This window comes from Abramis brama, assembly GCF_963993115.1.
Source record: "Abramis brama genome assembly, chromosome: 21".
Lineage (NCBI taxonomy): Eukaryota > Metazoa > Chordata > Actinopteri > Cypriniformes > Leuciscidae > Abramis > Abramis brama.
The window spans coordinates 26,969,289-26,992,960 of NC_139983.1; the positions used below are offsets into that span (position 1 = coordinate 26,969,289).

Consider the following 23,672-nt stretch of genomic DNA (forward strand, 5'->3'; position numbering starts at 1 on the left):
ACATTAAAAATAGTAATTTTTCCAAACTTTTGACCGTAATTGCATATGCATATTCAATGTTTAAGTCTATTCAATAATACATGTGGACATGAGGTTGAATGGGGTTTATTTGCACATTTTCATGAGATACATATTACATTAATACGTAATAAATCTGTAGTGCATACACAGCTCATATTAAAAAAATTGAAAAGCATACTGAAAATCCAGAATAAAAAATACATGAATATTTAGCACCAACAGAAATGTTCTTGCCATTCTACTGCTTGTGTCACTAGAACACTGAGTTGTACAGCTAAAGTTACTGTGTTTCAAACGGTCTCTACGGAAGTGCTTAGTTAGACATACATGTACAAAAAGAACACATGCATCAGTAAGCTGTCTGCTTTTAACTAGGGTTGGTTAGTGGTTGTGGAACTTATTGATCAGAAGTGAAGCTGATTTTTTCTGGCTAACTGTGGACCATGCAGATCAATAGTCACTAATACACAGTGTTAACGTTCAGTGAACAACCGATGAATTACACTGTCATTACGTTCAGCTAACAGTTAATTCTAGAATAAACATAAAGATATACTGCAAAATTATGCCATTTGTTATGAAGAATAACTCATAATAGTAAAAGGGAATGTAGACTTAATTGACTGAGAAAAAAAATCAGGTCAGTTAAAAATGAAAAATCAATAAAATTATAGATTGGTTACACAACTAAATTTGACGTAACAAAGTAAACAATGTTATTCTTAATTCACATTTTAGGAGGTCAGGTACGTGTGCTTATAAACGACATTAAGAAAATTAAAAATGTTCCATATAAATTACTTTTTTAAATGCTTAAGCAATACAAGTGGCCTGTGTCATGACAGAAACAATCAAATATCTTGTATTGCCTTTGAATGATCAGTATTTTAAAAAAGTAAGAACAAATATTAACACCTCAAAACAAAGCAAAAATGTTTTGTAACTGTACCTGCTGTCAGAAAGTGTCACTGTAAGAGTTGTACTGTAAGTGTAGAGAGGCAGAATGCTAATGTACACAAGTGTAACTCAAGAGATAAACACTGAGGTAAATGTATAGTCATCCGCCAACACATTAAAATAGGTAAAATATTAAATAACTTCACAATGCTTTGTATTTTCAAGCCATGACCAACTACACAAAGTAATAATGTTCCCATTCTTAAACAAATTTCCAGTTTCTATCTTTAAAATGGTTCAAACGTCAACATATGTAAAACGTACTGTATATGCAGTAACACAAACTGTTAGTAAAAGGGTCTGTCATTTATTTAGCACTACAACAGTGTTGTATTTGAACACAAACTTCACTAATTCATTTGACTGAATATTAAGAACAAAACACCCTGTAACACTTTGTATAACCAACTCTCTCACAAGCATTTCCAACATCTACCTTGTTTTCCCAATTTCCACACAAATATATCAGGGGTTTTTTTCCCTCGTACACACATATTTATAAAAACACTGGAGTTTAGGTGCAAGTGATTAAAATTAAATAATGTTCATCAGATATGAGGTTGTCAAAAAACGTAGGTGTTTAGTTTCAGACTTCTGTAAGTGTTGATCCAAAATGTTACCAGATTCCACTAGAACGACCACCAGGTGGAGCCAGAATCCGCGCAGAAGCTCTCTTTGGAACATTATCATCAATTTGGGCACCTATAAAAAATATAGAATGACATTTTTCATATTAAAGTATTAAGACATTTGGGGAAAATGTCAATGAAATTGTCAATTGAAAATATTTTTACTAAAACTGTATTGGCCTTAACCCTCTGGTGCTTACGTTGCAGATTTGTTTTTCTTTTTCAATTAAGTGAACATACAATATTTGAGTTTTTATTTAATATTTTGTATCTTTAGGGGATTTCATGATACTAAATTATATTTAGTAGTTATAATCCATTTATTACGGGTTAACCACTTTTTGAGCATGCAAATGAAATTTCCAACTTAAAAAAAAAAAAAAGTGAACTTAAAAATCAATTTTTATATGAAAAAAAACGAAAAAACTGAGACAGAATAAATCCAGAAGAACTGTGGCAACATCTCTAAGACACTTTAAGAAACCTTCCTGCAAAGCTACCTGAAAAACTATGTGCAAGTGTACCTGGACAAAAAAACACAAAGGGTGGTCACACCAAACATTGATTTGATTTAGTTAATAGAAGTTAACTGATACATAAAATCAATTTATGACATTATTTTTGAAAGCATCCTCACTTTACAGCATTTTTACACAAATACCTAAAACATTTCACAGTACTGTAGCTTTTCTGATAGGTGTGTAGGAGACGTTGCCACAGTTCTTCTGGATTTAGTCTCTGTCTTAATTTTTTCTGTTTTCTTCATGTGTTGATGGTGAGATCAGATCACACTGGCTGTTGTCAGACTCCTTGTGATAACAAAAATCTCACCGGATTATTACATTTAATGACAAAAGGAATGTTTGGAAATGTAAACTGATATTTTCTACTGACACACTGCAGCAACATATATAAATAACTGGCTTAAAACCTTTTTCCTTTTGTTGAAAATACTAATGTGTTAAATACTAAATACTAATACTACGATTTTTTGACCGGAATTGCATATCAGGGTTCGTACACATTTTTACCATTAAATTTCCATGACTTTTCTATGACTTTTCCATGACTTAAAGGTAAATATTCATGACATAATGTTCAATAAAACGTCTGTGTATACATGTAAAATAAGAATAAAAATCCATGTTCAAATTTACCACCCCATATCTTGAATAAAATAAATGAACAAGCAATGTTTTAATACAAAATAAATTCCTAAAATTCACGTGCGGAGATGCGGGTGGATAATGAACTCCTTGCGGGCGGGTAACGTTAGTAGCGGATGGAAAATGTGCTTGAAGAGCTCTTTTCCAAAACACGATAAACGCCATTAAAAAAAAAAAAAAAAAAAAAAAAACGAGATTGTCCCTATTCACTGCTCCATCAATGTTTCATGCCAAATAGCTATATTTCCTTGTTTAAAATGTAGGCCACTGCAAGATGCAATTTCTTTCCAAACCGCGAAGCGCCGACCCTATTTTTAGCCTAAACGGATAAATCCTCTCGACTAATCAGAATTTAGGTGAACGTTCTATCTTAACAGATCATTATAAGTCCTCAAAATGAGTCAAACTAATCTTATATTCTCTCTCTCAATTTTAATTGTTTATTAATAAACAAGTGTGTTCTGTGTCGACTACAAAGACGAAGTTGACTGACTCGCGATCTTCTTAGTAGTGAACACGCCGGAGAGAAATGCACATTTCATACGGATTAGGCTCAGGGTCCGAAATTAACTTTTTGGCTCACCTGCCACGGGGACTGGTAGATGAAAAAATCCACAAGCATATTTTTTACCGGCCAAAATAATAAACAGCCTTTTTTTTGGTCACATATATACATTCATTTCAGTACTTTTAATTGAGATAATAAGGTAGGCATATTATGTTGAATACAAACATAAAAAAAATTGTCCAGAGCAAAATTTGAAATGTATAATAATAAAAAAAACTAATAATATATATATATATATATATACATATTGATCAAAATGAGAGAAATATATGAAATATTACTATCATTGGGGTGAAATATATATATATATTTTTTTTTTGTCAGTTTTGTTTCCTGACTCATGTGGAAGGGAAGGCAGAACGTACTCGGTTAAGTTACTTACGTAACTTCGGTTCCCTGAGAGATAAGGGAACGAGTATTGCGTTGCAAACGCTATGAGAAAACTAATTTTATCGAGAAAAGAACGGCCATGGTGTGTAAAGCAGAAGCAGCCTGGCCAGCGGCAGAGTATGCACGATCCGCGAGTGCTGAAGACGCTCTGCACGGCTTTGATGAGCAGGACACAAATGGGCGGCGACCGCTTCTTCCAGTGGCGGGAGCTTCACATATCCTTTTTTTCTCAGCGCCGTCAACAGATAGAACGTTAACTGTACGTACACACCGCCGCCGACTTGAGCTGCAAAGAAGCTCTGGCCGCCCTGTCAAGAACGCTTGTCAAAAAGTACAGGGAAGCTTGACGCTTGTCCGCTCTGAATAGTGAGTGCGCGCGCGCGGACGGGGCTCGCTCGCTCACTCGCTCTCTCTCTGCTCGTTCTTAAGAGGCAGAAGAGCGCGTGCGCGCTGACAATTTTATTATTTTGGTATAAACATTCACCAGCCACTGTGGCGGATAGCCTTTTGAGATATACTCGCCAAACGGAAAATCCACCCGCATTTGGCGCTTGGCGGGTGTTAATTTCGGACCCTGATTAGGCTACATCGTTTTATTTTGTTTTGAATGGTTCTGTTTAAAAGTAGAGATTTCTGTAGATAATAGATATAGGCCTATTTCAGTTTTGTTTAGGTCTGTGAGGCGAGTAGGCTACCTTTTACGCTGAGTTCACTCCTGCGCCTCTGTGTCGTGATTATCTATTTTCTGCTATTTACTTTTTATTTATTTATTAAGCAATTGGTTAATGAAACATATTTTAAAATCAAGATACAATTAATACAAAACGAAATTCGTTTAGAAAGGCTTTGTGCTTTCTGTTTGAGGTCTCTGTGTAAGTTTTAAAGTCTTTTAGTGCCGCTTTCAGAGCACTCATTACCATAATGGAATGTCATGTAACTTTGTTTTTTCCTCATAAATGCGAACACGGAAAATAAAATGGGTTAATGGAAACGCCGTCATTTTGCAATAGTTATTTAGCGATATTTAGGAGGAAAAAAAAAGTTTTGCTCAAATCTGTAATGGAAAGGCGCATACAGACGGTAGCTATATAGCATATATGAAAACGCAAAGCAGCTTATTTTCATTTGAAGCACTGAGCTGAGGACAGCGACACAAGAGCCACACAGGTATGGCTACTTAGTCGCTGTCCTCAGTGCCGCAGAAAAGCGCTGAAACGGACATGAAAGGGGAACCCATTTCTTTTGGCCCATCTAGTTTTCTGGAGGCCCACCTACAATCAAAATCCGCCGCAAGTGAGTCACGTGATTCGACTGATCACCCTAACGAAAAAAGTATTGCAATTTGTTTCACCAATATTATTAATTAAACAAATTCAAGTACACGGATATTTTGAAAAACAAATTTCCATGACTTTTCCAAAACTTTCTGAGTTTATTCATTTTCCAAAACTTTTCCAGGCCTGGAAATTGCCATTTTAAAATTCCATGACTTTTCCAGGTTTTTCATGACTGTACGAACCCTGGCATATGCATATTCAATGTTTAAGTCTATTCAATAATACATGTGGACATGAGGTTTTATTTTACTCTAAAACTGCGAGAAAATCAAAGCCATAAATCTAAACAAGTTCTGTTCCAAATTTGAGGTTGATATCTCCAAAAATGAGCTTTCAGTAAGATTGTTTGAGCGCAGTACCAAACGTTTCCACTAGATGAAATTTGTTTCCCGTCTGTTTCCAATGCTGTCATTTTTGACTGTGAGGAGTACAAGTGACTATTTTTTTCAGGACCATTTAATCTTTTCGAATCATGTCCATGATTTTTTTTTGTGTGTGTGTGTGTGTGTGTGTGTGTGATCACATAGCAAGTGCCAAAAGCAAAAAACAAAACAAAAAAAAAGTTCAAATTTTCTGCCAAAAATGTCATACAAATTAAAAATAGGCTTTATGCAATTTACTAACTTTGGTGTCAAGTATGATATTTCTTTGAGAGATTTACATCTACAGTCTTCAGTATGGTTTATGCAGACTACTGTACCAGAAAAACTAAAGCTGGACTCATGTAGGTCTCTCATTCCCCCGTGGCGCGTGCAGGGTCGTGGATTCATGTCCCCGTCTGCAGGGCCCAGTTCCTTCTTCCCGGAATTTTGCACTGCCGCCACATCTCCAGTGTACGGGGTGCGCTCCACCCCCTTGAGTGCTTGACACTGAGGGTAGAGGGTCACAAACAAACTCAGTCGAGGCACTGCGATACACTGTCATAAAAACATGACTGTGTTTTGAGTACCTTCTCCCGCTGCACCATTTTCTTGTACAGGTAGTCAGGAAAGGTTCGGAGAGGGTAGAACTTTCCTGAGCCCTCAGCACAAGTGAAGATGCCATTTTCATAGACCACGCGACCACGGCTGATGGTCACCAGGGGGACGCCGTGACAGCGTAGGTTCTCGTACAGATTTACATCACCGCCCTGACACTGAGTGGTCACAGAGATGGTCCTACAGACAGACAAAACCATGTAAGAAATAAGTGGACTTTCATTTTACAATGAATGCGATATGATATAGAATGGTGAATTAAATGTTATTGGATTCTCAGCTGATTTGAATTCAATCCATAATTCTGCATACCTTGTTGATTCAGGGTCCCAGACTACCACATCCGCATCAGCTCCAGGGATGATCCTGCCCTTCCTAGGGTAAAGGTTGTAGATCTTTGCAGCATTGGAGCTTGTGACAGCAACAAAACGGTTCTCATCCATCTTGCCTCCAACCTATTAAGAAAGAAGACAGAATGGGCTTAAAAAAAAGGTTTATTTTAAACTTTGATGCATCCGTCATTTTCTGTCTCCTCCATGATTTTTTTGTCTTTTTTGTGGTTTGTACAGCAACATAACTGTCTATAATATTAATTATTTTATTTTTATATCTATATATATATAATATTGTTATATAATTTATAGATTATTTGTATACACTATCGTTCAAACGTCTTTTTTTACATCAAAAAAGTTTTTTTTAAAGAAATCAATACAGTAAGGATGCATTAAATTGATTAAATTAAATTTATATTACAAAAGATTCATATTTTAAATAAATGCTGTTCTTACTTGAGCATATTAGAATGATTTCTGAAGGATCATGTGAAACTGAAGACTGGAGTAATGATGCTGAAAATTCAGCTTTGCCATCACAGAAAGTCACATAATGTGCAGTAACTAATATTCATGAGCTACACTTCCAGCATACTAAGTGTGAATATTACTGAATATCATGAATATTAATTGTTACATAACTTTCACCCACTTTATCTGCCTCATTTAAGACCGATTTCAAGAATCCTAGGTTGTCTCTTAATGTGCATACGATCCGTACTATCCCATTAGTTCAAGTGTTATAGAAATGGCACATCGTGGTGTACTATTTCCAAAGTATTCATTCATGCATACATTTTTGACTAATATTGCCCACAACCATTAAGGAAGGGGTTTATGATAATTCTCAGTCAACTTTAACGAACAGTCACTTCGTAAGATAAATAATAGTTCACTTAATTATAAATTTTTCATAAATTAATTTTTAATCAAAATGTATTAAACATTTAACCATTCAATTATTAATTACTCTTTGATATGAATAACGTTTAGTTATAAAAAATGTAATGTTACTGCCCTTGATTTTTTACTTTACTTTGATCATTAAAATTCACCATTGTTCTTCCATATATCATGCATTAGTAGACCATGGTAACCACAAGTAAAACCATGCATGGCTCATCAATTTGACTATAAAAAGTTATAAAGTTTAGTTATAAAACTAGAGTATTTGTTATGAAAATCAGTAGCCTAAACACATATTACTGTAATATTCCATTATTCCTGTAATACATTGTAATATATTATACATGACTATATTATTATAATAACATCCAATACGAATATACCACATTTCGCCACAATACCATGGTTACAGTTAGTGTTACTATAGTAAATCCATGGTAAATGTTGGTGATTTATGGATTGCAAAGCCTTCTAGCTGGATCGTTGTGGCACAATGTTTCTCCTGTTTTCCACATTAGTATTGTTAAGAATGTCAGAGACGTGGGTTTTGTAACAGAGAATTCTGTGCCAAATTCAAGCGCTTCTCCCTGGATGCCACAGCACTGTTTAATAATTACCGCGTGATCGAGACCTGTCTCGATAAATACACCTGTGTGGATGACTAACTTGTAATACTAGTCTTATACTAGTCCGATTATGCAACCAGGCATTGGTTGATGTTAATTTGTTTATATTTATGCAAACAAATGGAGGTCATTAATGGAAATTCTATTTTAGTTGCAGCATCAAAACTAGAATTAAAATAATCAAATTTCACAAGCACTGGCCACAGAAATGTTGGTATTGTAACAACGCTAGTCAGCAGCGTAGCTTCCGTCTTGAAATGAAACCTACCACTCCCCGCTCCCACATAACGCTCATGCGGTCCTGCACCCCGGGAACGCCGTGAGGGATTTTAGTGAAGTCGTCTTTGCCCATCGCCTTCTGTTTAGTGGTGAAGGGTCGGTGGTCCGATGTCAAGACGTTCAGAGTGTCACTACATCACAGCGAAAAGACTTTTTATGTGACTGCATGGGTATATGACTAAATGAAGCTACTCAATTAGTGAATCCGCTTACTTTCCCAGAAGGCTGAGCAAGTAATTGGGTGTGTTGGGGTCAAGTCTGAGCGGTGGCACAGTGACGAAAGCAGCAGCATGGGCCCAGTCCTGGTGGTAGTACTGCATCCCATTTAAGACAGCGTGAGCAGTGGTGGTCTCTCCGTGCACCACTTTCCCTGCCGGCCATTCACATATCAGTTTTCAGAGTCACCATATGTCATTCACTTATGAAGATTCAGGTGTTGTATAGAAGTTCAAATAAAGGTTTGTGAGTAAGATGCACTAAGCATCATTGCCCGGCTCTTACCCTGCATTTTAGCCGATGCTAAAACATCCCCTGCTGACATGCTGGACACATTCACAAGATATATGGGACAATGGGCCTATGAGACAAAAAACAGAAACATTGATTATGAACACATTTATAGATCTTAAAACAATTCATCTGTAACTCAACTGTATGTTTTGTCGCTGAGTAATGCTGGGTCAATCGCGCTGCCATCCAGACATTCTGTTTAACACTGCATGTACAATTTACTGTATGTACATACATGTATGCTTTAGCTGTGAAATAACAAATTTAGGGTCAGTAAGATTGATGAATGTTTTTGAAAGGAGTCATCAAAGCTGATCAAAAATACAGAAAAAAACTGTAATATTGTGAAATATTATTACAATTTAAAATGACTGTTTTTTTTTTACTTGAATATATTTTAAAATGTAATTTATTCCTATAATGGCAAAGCTGAATTTTCAGCATCATTACTCCAGTCTTCAGTGTCACATGATCCTTCAGAAATCAAATGGTTTGGTGATTTGGTGCTCAAGTATCATAACTGTTGAAAACTGTCGTGCTGCTTAATTTTTTTGTTGAAACCATGAAACATTTTTTCAGGATTCTTTGATGAATAGAAAGTTCAAAAGAACAGCAGAAAATAGAACATTATAAATTACTTTACTGTCTAATCCCAAACTTTTGAATGGTGAAATTAATTAAAAAAGCTTAATGTTAATAATTTCAACATCATTTTGAATAGATCAACACTCAAGTACATCATACTCACTCTGTTAGCGATGGTGATGGCTCGGTGGACGGCCTCTGCTTCCAGCTGTACATGGAGAAAACACAAATGTCACCAGTGAAACCTAATGATAAACAGACGCTTGAAAGTATTAATAATCCATGGAAATGCAATATGGAGACGGGAAAGACAAGGAGCTGGAGAGAAAGAGGCAGCGTGACTAATTTCTTAAAGGAAACCATTTCACGGTTACAGGATTTGAATGTTTATTTTACCTCCTCAGGTCTGCTTATCTCAATGCCCTCCGGTCCACTAATGCCTAGATCCAACGCTTCTCTGGCACCCTAATGTGAATAAATACAATAAAAACATGAGTTAACATGATATATCACGACTATGCAGGGAGAAGACCATGATCTTACCTAGACAGCATTTTAAGTCACTTTAACAGCATTGTGCAATGATTATTATGAGTGATATTTCTGGCATCATGTGATGTTGCTGCCTATGTACAACTCACTGGGTTATGGAGCAGAACTTATTTCTATGGTACATACCTCAGCAACCAGCTCTCCATTCTCCGCATGGACACGGGCCACAGCACCGATGTCTTTACAGTTCTGCAGGGCCTGGAACAGCTCGCTGTCCCTCAGCATGTACACGTCCTTATACGCCATGAACATCTGAAAGGAGTTCACCCCCTTGTCCCGCACCAGCGTCTCCATTTGAGCCCTAACCTGTGATGCAAAAGGGACATCAGTCTCAAAATGAAGACGAAAGTTATATTAGGACTAAATTCAATTGAAATCTTAGCACATTTTTCCTGTTCCTGTCGTTATACAAAGTTTCAAACTCAGCAAAAACAGACTCTGTACCTTTGGTCCCCACCAGGTCACTCCAACATGAAGAGCGTAGTCACAGCAGGCCTTGGCATCAGCGTGAGAGCGACACTGTTCATAAGCATCAACCAATGATTCATTCTTCTCTGGCAGCACGTGACCAATCACCATAGTGGTGCCTCCAGCCAGAGCAGCCTGGAAATAAACAAACAACAGACTGGCAGCTTCAATACCAATCACTTGGTTTAATGGGCCGGTGACAACATAACATAATACTGTACATGTTCACAAAAGCTTTGCATGAAATGAATTGTTACATAAAACATTAATCAAGGTTAAATTACACTTGTATTTGAGAACTGTATTCTGAATGGTCTCTTGTCTGTTCTGGGTGGTTGTTAGGCATTTCTAGGATGTTCTGTTTATTATTATGGCATTGCTAGGGTTTTCTAGGTGGTTGCTAGAGTGTTGCTAGGTCATTGCTAGGGTGTTTTGGTGGTTACTAGGATGTTCTGATTGTTTCTAGGTCATTTCTATGGTGATCCAGTTGTTGCTAAGGAATTGCTAATCTGTTAAGGCGAGACACTACAGGTGAATAGGGTAAAAAATTTAACTAGCAGATATCACCATGAAACTTTCCCAGTTGATTACCTACATTAAGATGAGAAAAAAATGTATTACAAATTTTCTGTAATTTAATGTTTAAATATGCAAATTAGGCCATATCTAATTAAATACGCACTAATTTGCATATATTTTAAAAAACGAAATCTGAGTATTGGATAAAGCCAGGTTAAAAATTATTTTTTCATTGTGTTCACATATTAGATGGGGAAAAAAATACAGAGGGATTTATGGATATCTACTTTTGTTATCCTGTAAATCAGAAAATACTGTCAATAGCCTTAAAAAAATGATTTTTGGCATGTTTTTTGGAATAAAATGTTATATAAATCAGGCTAGGAATAATATATTTACAAATCCCTCTGTAAATGTCTTCATAATATAACTAGGTACAAGACTGGAAAGTTTGGTGTATATAGGTGCTACTGAAGTGGAGATTTCGGACTTGGAGTTTGAGAGAAAAGTCATTTTGAGAAAACGGGCTTTAAAGATTTATCACCAGCCAATGAGATTGCGCATTCAGCCCTTTTACTTTCAAGATTGGTTGCTGATAAAAAGGAAATTACCATATTTGGATCTGACAGGATTGTACGAGAGAGAGAGTGCTTCCTAACGGTGCATGTGATAACAGGGTGCCGGCAGAGATCACGGAGCAGCCTGTTGATTAAGAACGCCAACTTTTGTTGAATTTATGAGAAATCTACAGACCTAAATGTGTATCTCGGACTTTTTTTCACCACAAGTCTGAAAGAAGATTTGAAAATTGACCAGTAAAAAAAAAACGATGTTTTTGCCTGCCGTATCTCGCCTTAATTGCTAATTTGGCTGATTTAAGGTGTTCTGCTGGTTGCTACGGGAGATTGCTAAGCATTTAAAGAATGTTCTGGTCATTACTAAAGCATTGGTAGGGTGTTGTGGGTGGTTGCTAGAGTGTTGCTAGGATGTTTTAGTGATTGATAGGTCATTGTTTTGGTGGTTTCTAGGATGTTCTGATTGTTTTTAGGTCATTGCTAGGGTGATCCAGTAGTTGCTATGGAACTGCTAATCTGTTTAATGTTGGTGGTTGCTATGATGCTCTGATTATTGCAGGTGAATTCTTATACTGATTTAGGCCCCGTTCACACCTAACGCGTTTTTCAGGTTCGAAAACGCGAGGCGCACAGCACTGCCCGATCACAAAGAACGAGCACTGCACTGCGCTGCGTTTTTTATGTTGCTAGGCAACCACCAAAACAGCTGATCTGTCAGTCAAGTAAATGTCAAATCAGACTTTTATTAACTTTATATATTTTCCGTTAACATTGTGGTAGTTACGGTTCGTGAAGTCGTTAAGCTCCTGGTAACCTGCGAGAGCACCAACAGTTTATCCTCCATCATCGCACTCTCCGGGCGTTCAAAGCAACAGAAGCTTTCATCACTACAACGGAAGGCCCGCCTCTCCATTCATTCGATTGGAAAAAAACGCGATGATGTCGGGCGCTTTTTTCGCTCGGAGTTGCTTTTTTTTCAACTGCAAAAACGGCAATTGCTAGGCTATTCTAGTAGTTGCTAGGATGTTGTGATTGTTGTTAGTGTGCTCTGGTTGTTTCTAGGACATTATAGACATTACTAGTGTGTTCTGGGTTGCTCTGATTGTTGCAGTTAAATTGCTAGGCTGTTGTTAAGGTATTGCTAGGGTGATGTGGTGATAGATGGGCAATTGCTAGGCTATTCTTCTAGTTGTTAGGATGTACTGGTTGTTTCTAGGTCTTTGCTAGAGGTTGCTAGGGAATTGTTAGGCTGCTTTTACTGTGTTCTGGTGGTTGCTGGGATGCTACTGTTGCTACAGTAGGGTGTTCTAGTCATAGATATCATATATAAAGGCTAGATGTCTCGTGCGCGCTGCTGGCCAATGGAGGTCGACGTCCGCACGTGGCGGCCATCTCGCGGCAGTGTGCTCGCTCACTCGTTTAATGGTGCAAATACTTTTAAATAACCATAACTTGCCCAATTTTCTACCGATTTTCAAACGGTTTGGTTTGTTATAAACGTCAGAGATGTAGTTATGACACTACATACATACACTGCATACATATGAAAAATTATAACATACATGTTCAAGCATTCGGAATTATAGCCACGTTAATAACGTTTGTAAGAAACCAAACCGTTTGTAAATCCGTCAATATTTCAGCGAGATATGAGGATTTGTGTGCATGCTGATCACTCACCTTAATGCACAGAGCACTGACATAAGATGGCCGAACGGTGATGCCGGAAGTGACTGCGCCATAAGACATCTAGCGTTTATATATGATATCTATGGTTCTAGTGGTTTCTAGGGCATTATGAACTTTATTAGGGTGTTCTGGTGGCTGCTGGGATGCTCTGATTGTTGCTAGGGTGTTGCTAGGGTCTTCTGGTGGTTGCCAGGGCATTGCAAGGCTGTTTGTTAGGCTGTTATGGTGGTTGCTAGGAAGATCTGATTGCTGCTAGGGTGTTTGGATGGTTTCTAGGGCATTAAGGGCATTACTATCGTGTTCTGGTGGTTGCTGTGATGGCTCTGATTGTTGGTAGGGAATTACAGTGTGGGTTCTAAAATAATAACATTAATTGCTCATAATGCAATTATGCATTATGCTTAATTATAATAATTGTTATAATTATTGGTTAATACAATTATTGTTAAAAGACCTTGTTATGTCTGTAACAAAGACAGTGTGGGTTCTAAAATAATCATATTAATTGCTCATAATGCCTTAGCAAATGCCACCAATTAATATCCCACTTTATATGTCTGACCCTAATATTTTACAGGGAAATCCACAATTAGTAGAAAGCTGTTTCTCAGTACAAGAAAACAATGATAAATAGTAATTCAACCACAAAAATGGTCCTCTTTACAAGCATCTCTAAGCTGACACATGCCGGGCAGCCAGATCCACTGAAGGGGCGTGTATTTGTGCACCATTGTTTTCTAGCACAATGGCACGAGTGAAAGGCTTTTGCAGCAGTCTTTGCAGCAGTGCTCCAGTCTCTATGGAAACAGAATCTGATCTCCATTTGTCTCTGCGCCTGGCGAGTCTTATAGCGGTAAGCGGGGGGGAGGGGGAAGAGAATGCCACTTGTGTTGCCAAGGCTAACAATAACAGTGCCGATAACAACTCTTTATTTGTCATCTCAGAGCCTGCAGCACTCTCTGAATAAGAGCGTGTATGTATTTGTGATGGTGAATCGTGCCTTGCGGTTGATGGAGGCAGACTGTGAGTGTTCAATGCTCACTCTTGCATCTCAGTGTCTGCTAAGTGACCCATGGGATTTATTTAGGCAGGGCAGCTGAAGCGAGCACATCTCTGCTTTTGAAGTATTTATAAAATATGAACAAATGAATGTGACCTTAAATGGATGTTACGTCACACATTGTATGAAATCACTTATCTAAAATAAAAATAAAACTCATACTGCTAAAATACATCATACAATGAAAGGAAAATCAAAACAATATTTAAAACATTTTACAATTTTTAAAAAAAAGACAGTTCTTCCATACAAGTCACTTTTGAGAAGAACTTATTGAGTTGTTGTGAGATAAAAGGCCCCTGGCAGATGGTGGGGGCCACTCAACGTGTGGGGGGTCCAAAGTCCAAAAATCTATATTTTGCTTCTTTTGCTTTTTCTCTATATGTCCCAATTGGAACCACATGTTATTTAATCTTAGAAGTGACAAAACAACAAAGCCTGAAGCCATTTCAATAACCTGCGTTTCTTTATATTAGATTGAACTAATGTATGAAAAAAATAAAACCCAATGTACGGTGTCCCGCACATGACATGCAGGGGGAAAAAACAACGTAAACTGGCCATGAATTAAGAATTTGTTCCAAAAATGTATTAATTTTCTCCCTTACTTTATGTAAATCGTAGCCATGATGCAACTGAATTAAAATTAGGTAACAAATTAATAAAATGTGGCCATAAATTATCGATTACAAATTCTTAATTTATGGCCACAAATTCCCACAATATCTAGCAAACAATACAAAGCAAATTTTGACCGTTTTTAGTGATGATAAAATGATTTTGGTGCAAGCCCGATTCAAACCTACGTTACCCACATGAGCACCATGGCACTTAGAGCATGTACTAACTGCTAGGCCACAGATATAGCACAGAAATAGGGAGCTGGTGTCTAGATAAATTACTTTAAAACTGTATAAAACTGAATGCTTATTTAAAATAATGAAATAATGCTGAGATATTATTTTATTTTAGTGGGGAATCACAATATTCTTAACCACAGCATAAGCAATATAAATCAGTATTTTGCTTCTATAATGTCACATATTTCCAAGTGAAACAGGATATTTAAGAGAAACCAAAGTAGGGTGGGACTTGGAATTGAATGGATTGTGAAAACACTGAGGTCTTGATGATGTTGTTTAGAGGTGGAGCAAGATTATTATTATTTTTTTCTTTGGTATGACATGCACTTATAAATAATTCCCAATAAAACCAACAACATGTATTATGAACATATGTCAAATTTGAGTTCATCCTGACTTTAATAGTCAGTTGGTAATACCTTGGTGCCGCTGTAGAAGTCATCCACTGTACAGGCGTTCATGAAGCTCTCGTTCAGGTGAACACTGGTGTCAATGCCACCCGGAAGCACCAGCTTTCCTGTGGCATCTATAATCTTGGCTCCACCGGGGATCATCAGCTCCTTTCCCACCTGCTGGATAATCCCATTCTCGATGTACACATCTGCTTCTTGTGTGAAGTCATCGTTCACCACTTTACCTCCCTTTATGAGGATGCGCACCGTTGCTGAGCTGGAAGACATGGTTCAACCTAAAATAATCAAAGAACAGAGTGTTGATGTGTATTATATAACTCTACTTTATATAGAGTCTCCACAGCTTTTGACCATTAAGCAGCACAACCGTTTTCAACATTGATCATGTTTCTTGAGCACCAAATCAGCATATTAGAATGATTTCTGAAGGATCACATGATACTGAAGACTGGAATCACACAAATAAATTACATTTCAAAACACATTAAAACAGAAAACAATTATTTTGAATTGTAATAGTATTACTGTTTTTACTATATTTTTGATCAAAGAGACTTCTTTCAAAAACATTAAAAAATCTTACCGACCCCAAACTTTTGGATATACACACTACACTACTTTACTTTCATATGATGGGAAGTGGGAACCCTGTTTAATATAGGCCCTATACTTTTGGAATAACATCGCATGACTCAACGAAGACCTTGCACTAATCTATTTTTCCACGTTTGAGCTATGGAAACCAACTGTATCCTTACTTGACGTCCAAACAGGATCAATCATGCATTGCATAGCCCAAATGTTCCACAACATTAGGTTAAAGAGGTTACAAACCATTACGCCATTCTAGAATCTCACTTAAGCGAGTGAACTGACACCAACATGTGTGATTATAGTCAGCTTGGCATGAGTAGTCACATTATCGACTCCAGCTCTTAACATGTTAATTACATGTGAACATATTAATTATTCATGACATATTAAAGCAATTTCAGCGCTGCAGCAACTTTCCAGAAATGTTGAATCAACAAAACCTCAATATCCCAAAACACTATATAAGTGTGTAGTAAATCATATTAAATTCTCAGAAATGATCAGAGCAATTGTGACCCAGATTTTCCAGCGTTGCATGCCCAGGGATGTGGGATTGTTAGCAGGAAATGTATGTAGGCTAGCAGCTGTTGAAGCACATTCCCTGCAGCACGGCACTTTCTTATGATCTAATCCCAAGTGAAAGCATGCATGCGAGTCTATGCTGCAAAGCGAGTCGGGGGCAGGTGGGTGCGGCATATTCACAGCATGGCGCTGCCCAGGGTTCCCCTCCACCCTCTGTTCTGAGCCCCTGATGGTGAATGGCGTGTGTATGTGTGTGTGCGAGGAGGGGCTACTATGGAGCTGGAGAATAAGGGTGTGTCCTCAGACATCCTACTATAAAAAGAAACAGTGCGGTGCATGAGCTACATCTGTCCTGTCCTCACAGCACAGCCCGAAGAAAAATTATTGGAGCATTTGTTCTTTCGCCATGACTCATGGAGGCCTTCCTCAGGAATGACCCACTTTTGAACCGTGCCATATTGCATGAGATCCAGATGGCACTCTTCTGGGTAATATGAAGTAGATGAAAACTTCTGATCTGTCTTGTGGAAGTAACTTTCAATCAATAAAATGGATCGGGCTGGACATTTAGTGTGATTTGAACCATTAGAGCATAAATAATCAGTGGCATTATTTAAATATTTTTTATATATTATATTTTTCATTGTGGTATTGGGAAAAAGAAGAAATGAATGGAATGGAATACATGTAAAAATTAATGTGAAAAATTAATGGAATGGAATACAAATAAAACAACAAGCAAACAGAATGAAAAATACCACATAAAAGGAAAAAATACAGTGAAAATGTCTGTTAGATCCAGTGGGAAAATACTTTGTATTTCAGAGAAGCATGCAAAGTCACGTGAAGTGTAAACATGAGGACAAGATGTATTTTATGAACATGTGCACATGCATATTCGTGCAATGCAGTGCATCGATAATGTCTTCTGATAAGTAGATTGGATGCACGAGGCTTCATTTAGAAGCTGATGATGATGGTGATGATGTAGACTCATCCCATTTGGACCTTGTCGAGGGTGTCACACAAAGGGGCGACCAAGCCCTTACTCCACACAACATACTCAATATGTCTCAACTCAAGGTACCATGGAATGGCAATATGAAGGATATTAAAACGGCTTCATAACGGAAATATCAGATATCGGGTGTGAGCTCGCGCTTATGAGTGTTTATTGCTGGTGGGCTCGCGCTGTTTATGGACACACGACATTCACGTTGATCGACTAGATTTGTATGCATCGTTCAATCGATAATTAAACCATTAACAACTCACATTAGGAATGATATAAGACATTACACGAGACACAAGACTGGGGAATTCTTTCCATACCACAAAATTACACGATTCCGAGTCGAGCAATATATCACTGTGCTAGTCAGTGAGGAATTTCTTAAAATAGCTTACAAATAAATGGAAAATAGCTTAGTGCACTTACTTCCTTTATATCCTTAAAAAGAGATTTTCCTTCACTTTCAGCGCCGGGGAACAATAAAGCCTGTTAGACGGGCAGGCAGACACATAGGCAGATGCTTCGGTTGGTCCAGCCCGGTAAGGTAAACCGTACGCTTGCAGCAGCATCCAGACAGTGAGAGCCGGGCGTTGACCAATCACAGGCGAGATACACGGCTATGGCCTCAGCAGCGGCCAATGGCGTTGCAATATAGGCGTGTCCTGTCGCGAGTGGTACGTACCATTTATACAGATTTATAGGGGATGGAACTGGATCATTATGCCAATGTGGCAACCATGCAAACCAGACTATTAAGTATTGTATTGGCTGTTTTATGTTAATACATATACATAAATATATACATAAATATATAAAAAAAACAAATATAAAGTATTATATATAAATATAGATTTATGTAAAACTAAAATAACAGAAAAATATTAACACGTATTAAAATATTTTATGTGTCTTTATAAAAAAATATTAAAATATACATAAATATAAAAAATGCAAATTACTATATAAATATATACAAAGTGTTACAAAAAATGCAGAAATACCATACTGTATTATATGAATATCAACATTAACAAAATATAGGCCTACTATTACTAATCTAATATGTACATGGACGAATATAAATTGTTCACATACATTTTATAATATATACTATATTATACCATTTCTTTCCAGAATATTATATTGAAACCATAGATATAAATTTTATAAATTAAACCAATAATGTAATCATATGATTATTATATGGTAAATACTTGTAAGAAAAACAAACAACTTTTTCACAAAAAAACAATACATTTATTCAAGTGTTCTCCAGCACAAGTACATAAGGAGCCTTTTTTTCTTCGTTCTGGGCACATAACGAAAGAAAGGGGGAGAGGTGGTGAATGATTGCTACATTTGCTGTATGAGCTGATTGCAAAAGAAGAGAAGGCCTGAAAAAAGTTTATATGATACAACAGAGGTCACAAATATCAACAGTGTCACTGAGATATACAGAAAACCTGTTAGGAGAGCAAACAAGAGGCTGTTACAGCCAAATATATATATATATATATATATATATATATATATATATATATATATATATATATATATATATATATATATATATACCCAAATAAAGCAAATTAAATTGAACAAAACAGAGAAGAAAAAAAAAACGAAAAAAAAAAAACTTTGAAACAAAAGAGGATGGAGGGCTGGATATATGGCATGGAATGTAGGACTTAGAAGCAATTCTGCCTGGATATTAAGCAAGTACATGTTAACAGCAAAATTTATTACATTTTTTTTATTTCCCATTATGAGTACATGATTTCCCACAGATAAGCACCAACTACAGCAATGTCTATTCTAAAACAATATAAGAATCTTTCATCATTTATCATTTTTTCAAGTACAAAGTTAAAATGCCTTTGTTAATATCTTTATATGAGAGAGTAAAATAATAGTGCTTCTCCAATACTACAAGAAACAAACGAAAAAAAACAAAAAAACAATCATTATCAAGACAAGTTTAATTCTTTTCCAAATAATATATTTTTCTCAATTAGATAAAATGTTTAGCACCTTAGGACACACCTACAATCCCTCTCTTAGTACTTAAAAAAAAAAAATATTAAAAAGCTAATTGAGACACACTTTTGTATGTAGGGCTGTGCAGTAAAGATGGGACAGTTAAAATCACTTAGCGAACTCATTCTTTAGTTTTATCCCCCGTTCGACACATATAAATATGAATTACAAAAGACACCCTGCTGCTTTATAGCTTATGTCAATTAGCCTGTTGCCATTTTGTCAATTACCCCCCTCTTGCGACTTTAGTGCTGTTTTGATTCTATGATATATATTAGCAAAGAATTATATTTGTACATCTCATAGGTCATTTAAAAAAAAAAAAGGAAAAAAAAGCAACAGACAATTTCTATGTACAAAATGTACAAAAAGAAAAAAATCTGGGCATTGATAAAATTTGGAAAATAAAAGAAGAAACTTTGCTGAACATGACAAATGTTAAGGTATGTAAGCAGTGCAATGCCTTAAATAAAAAAAAGAGCCTGACAAGGTCGTCATTAGAGCCCGTTTCTAACCAAATTCACAAATTTAGCCTATATAGCTTGCGTGATAACTAAATTATTGACATGGTCAACATTCACCATTTGCAAACATAATAATGTTTTCAGATCTACGCTAGGGACCAGACGTAGTTAACGACCGTGCGATGTCATACACAGACACCCCATCCGACTACTTTTCCTACAGGGATATTTAACAAACACACTCACTTTGGGATTATATAGCAGTAAGAACTGTGAGCAGACACTTTCTCGACGCGAGTTATGATAAAGCGACTCCGTAGCACATGGAAACATGAGAGGGGTGCTATTTGAATTCGGCCCCTTCACCACCGGCACGACAGATGGATTTATTCTATCCTAGCTCATTCATTCACATCTATTGGCACAGCCCTACTGTACACAACAAAGTATTACCTTATATAACGGCAAGAATTTCACATCATTTAACAGAACCAAAAAAAAAAAAAAAAGAACATTTCACAAGAATCAAGGAGAAAGATTAAAAAAAAGAAAAAAAGAAGTATACATATACAAAAGTGCTCCATATTGTTGGTAACACAGCACAAAAAATTGCTATAAAAAGGTAGAAGAACATTGTGAAGCCGCACCTTTAAAGATTTGCACCTGACTGAGAATAGCATGCGAGCACCGCAGTTGAAGGTTGAAGGTTCACCTGGCCGACAAAGGGCCGACACCATCCTCCCTGTGGCCGCCGCGCACGCCAAGAGTTGTACAGTAATGATTCTGGTCTGGGTGACACTAGAAAAAAAGTAGCTCACCACAGCCTTTGATTTCAAGGTATAGATGACAAAAACATCACCGCCCATGTGGCTGGTTCCATGCGTTCAGATTGCAGGCATACTAAAGGAAGCAGACCTCAAAGATTGAAAGGCTGAGGTGTTTTTTTTTTTTTGTTTGTTTGTTTTGAAAAGAGCACCAGAGAATATTGTACAAAATGGCTGTAAAAGATATAAAATGAGATGTGGTAGACCTGGCTTGATCTGTTTTTTTTTTTAAGTTTCAGTCATTCGTTTAACCTGGCGGCACCACAAAACATGACCCCATGATCTTGTTTGAGTAGTAGCACCACATGAGTTGCAATGTTTTTCACCACCTTGAAGCACCATATTGTCACCTATTACAGTAGTACCTTTATTACCTTCAGTTGTGTATATAGAAACTGTAAACAAAGAGGTATTTGTGATCTGGTGTTTTGGATTGGTTAAGACAAAGCTCCCCTGACACTGAAAGGAAGTCTTTTTCCTTCTCTTACCAAGGCTCAGACTCTGGAGGAGAGGAAAGACGCGCACCGTGAGAATTAGAACGATCCGCGACCCGATAGTCGAAGAACTCAAGAGTCGAAATGATTGAGCGAACTTAAATGCTATTTCCGTCTCGTCGAATTCCTCATTTCTGCCTCGAATTGTAACCATCTCTCAGTGCCTTAAAAGGAGGCTGTGCCTCAAGTATAGCTTGCACACATAAATCAATTCAAATACTGGATAACACTGCTAAAAAGTAAAATGGATAATAAAAAAATTAAATAGAATTTAAAAAAAAAGAGTCAATTAATTCCAAACCAGAAGAAAAAACCCAAAACAAAACATGAAATACCTTCTTTCTTTCTTTTTGATGTCGAACTTGCAAATAACATACGAGAGCTTGGTTTTGAAGCTCTTGGTATTACATCGGTTTAGATTTTTCTCATCTGTACTGGGTTTGAGTTCAGACGCAGGCAAAGTACTCTTTGAGTGGTGCAAACAAGTGACGGATGACCGGGACGCTCCAAGACCTTCCCAGCAGCCTCTGCCTGGCCAGACGACTCATGTTTGACACGTCTGTGTAATGGACAGGGAAGCCGAACACCCTAACGGCCAGGAAAAAGAGAGACGGGCAGCAATTTAGTTTAAATGTATTCACAGATGTGACACTCTTGTGATATGGATAGATTGTGAATAATCTAGAACAGTGCATAATATTTGTATTACAGAGATGGCCTATAATTCAGGACGCATTAAAGGACATTAAATTGATAAAAAGTGACAGCAAAAACTTTTATTGTTGCAAAAAAACTTTTCGTTTCAAGTAAATGCTGTTCTTTTATTCATCAAAGAAGCTTAAAAACAAGTATCACAGTTTCCACAAAAATACATTGATGATAATCATAAGAAATGTTTCTTGAGCAGCAAATCAGCATATTATAATGAATTATGAAGGATCATGTGACACTGGAGTAAAGAAAAAATTCAGGTTTGTCTAACACCACATGTTTTAATAGTATAACTGGAAGCAACAGTGTGTCTATTTACTTTTCGGTCTCGATAGTCCACTTGTGATTGTATCCCCAAAAAGGTTTTTAATATCAGGTGTAAATCGAGCCAGAATCAAATGTACCGAATCAGGAAATAACATTTTGTTTGTCAAACCATTTCAATGTGTTTTTATATAGTCGTTTACATAAGTGTTATGGATAACATGAGACATTGTATTGATTGTATTGATATGTGTTTATTTTCTGTTCTGCTGAGTAGAATATGGTTTCAGACAGCAAGTTGATGACTGATGATTCAATCAATTTGAGATAAAATCACTGTTCACTGGGGTTGATCAAATGCCAGTGGCTATGTTTTCATCCAAAATTGGAATATTGCATAAAACACATCCAACCCATATGTTCAAGAGGACAAAATTGTCACTTCCTGGGAAATTGGTGCAAAATATCTGTATTAAAAATCGGGGAAGCCACTGTGGCTCTTTTTTGTACATCATAAATGGCCTGCACCTCAAAGCGCGCAGACAAAACGCAATAAATGTTGTGATGTTGTCTTGCGTTTGGGAACACAATCGTGTAAGACAGTTCTGGGAGGTACTGTAATTGTACCCAACCGTTTTGATGACAGACTTTGGCTCAGGCATTTCAGAAAAACATTTGAGATGCTGTGTGATGAAATTTGTCCACTGGTTACTCCATTTATCCAATCACATCCTCTGTTTAAGGACAAACATTTTTGTTGCGCATCGAGGGAATTATTTGGTAAATGTGCTTCCATCGGGGTTTATGCGCATGTCTCTTCTTATCGAAATAAAAAATGATCAGCCTCAATTGAGCACACTTTTTTTTTATGCACTTTTTTTTTTTAAATGTATGCACATATTAGCTTTTCCATCTAGTGTTTTTTATGTGATATCCCAAAATGTGCATAAAAATAGGTGGCTGGAAACACATTTACATTTAGTCTCACAGCACATATATTTCAGAACTTTATAAAAACATTTGGTCATACCTCTCCATCTCAGTGCACCATAAGATGTCCTCTTTGTCATTCATGAATACAGGGAAGTGCTGGTCTTTGCCCTGCTTTATGGAATTAGACCGTGTGGTGATGGTCCGCACTTTATCAAACTGTAAAAGATGTGAAAAGAAACTGCTGTTTGTTTTGCTGCATAAAGCTTTATCCAGAAATCAATCGAGGGTTTGTCTAAGGGGTACCTTAGCTGTCCTGCCATGCTCCAGACAGCCTTGAAGGTCCAGTTTATCAGTGCACATGGCGGACAACGGTCTGAGAGAAGAAGGATATA

The 23,672-nt window shown here is 36.9% G+C and overlaps 2 protein-coding genes across 9 annotated transcripts in view; both read right to left on the minus strand.

Moving 5' to 3' along the window:
- Positions 1-89: 89 nt before the first annotated feature.
- On the minus strand, positions 90-18,131 carry dpysl5a (dihydropyrimidinase like 5a). The gene is made up of 13 exons (XM_084096565.1): positions 17,980-18,131; positions 15,432-15,700; positions 10,283-10,441; positions 9,965-10,144; positions 9,683-9,751; positions 9,450-9,494; positions 8,693-8,768; positions 8,405-8,561; positions 8,181-8,322; positions 6,358-6,500; positions 6,018-6,225; positions 5,769-5,937; positions 90-1,680 (listed from the first exon to the last, which is right to left on the minus strand). Exons 2-13 carry the CDS (start codon positions 15,690-15,692, stop codon positions 1,595-1,597), a joined length of 1,695 nt encoding a protein of 564 aa, XP_083952691.1. The 5' UTR covers positions 15,693-15,700; positions 17,980-18,131; the 3' UTR covers positions 90-1,594.
- A 2,884-nt stretch (positions 18,132-21,015) lies between these two features.
- dnmt3ab (DNA (cytosine-5-)-methyltransferase 3 alpha b) overlaps positions 21,016-23,672 on the minus strand; it is a 52,161-nt gene continuing 49,504 nt past the window's right edge. For all 8 annotated transcript variants that reach the window (XM_084096682.1, XM_084096681.1, XM_084096683.1 and 5 more), the window contains 3 exons: positions 23,584-23,653; positions 23,378-23,496; positions 21,016-21,960 (listed from right to left, as the gene is read on the minus strand). In XM_084096682.1, coding sequence (XP_083952808.1) covers positions 21,819-21,960; positions 23,378-23,496; positions 23,584-23,653 — 331 coding nt within the window. In that variant the 3' untranslated portion in view covers positions 21,016-21,818. The remainder of the gene's footprint in view (positions 21,961-23,377; positions 23,497-23,583; positions 23,654-23,672) is intronic.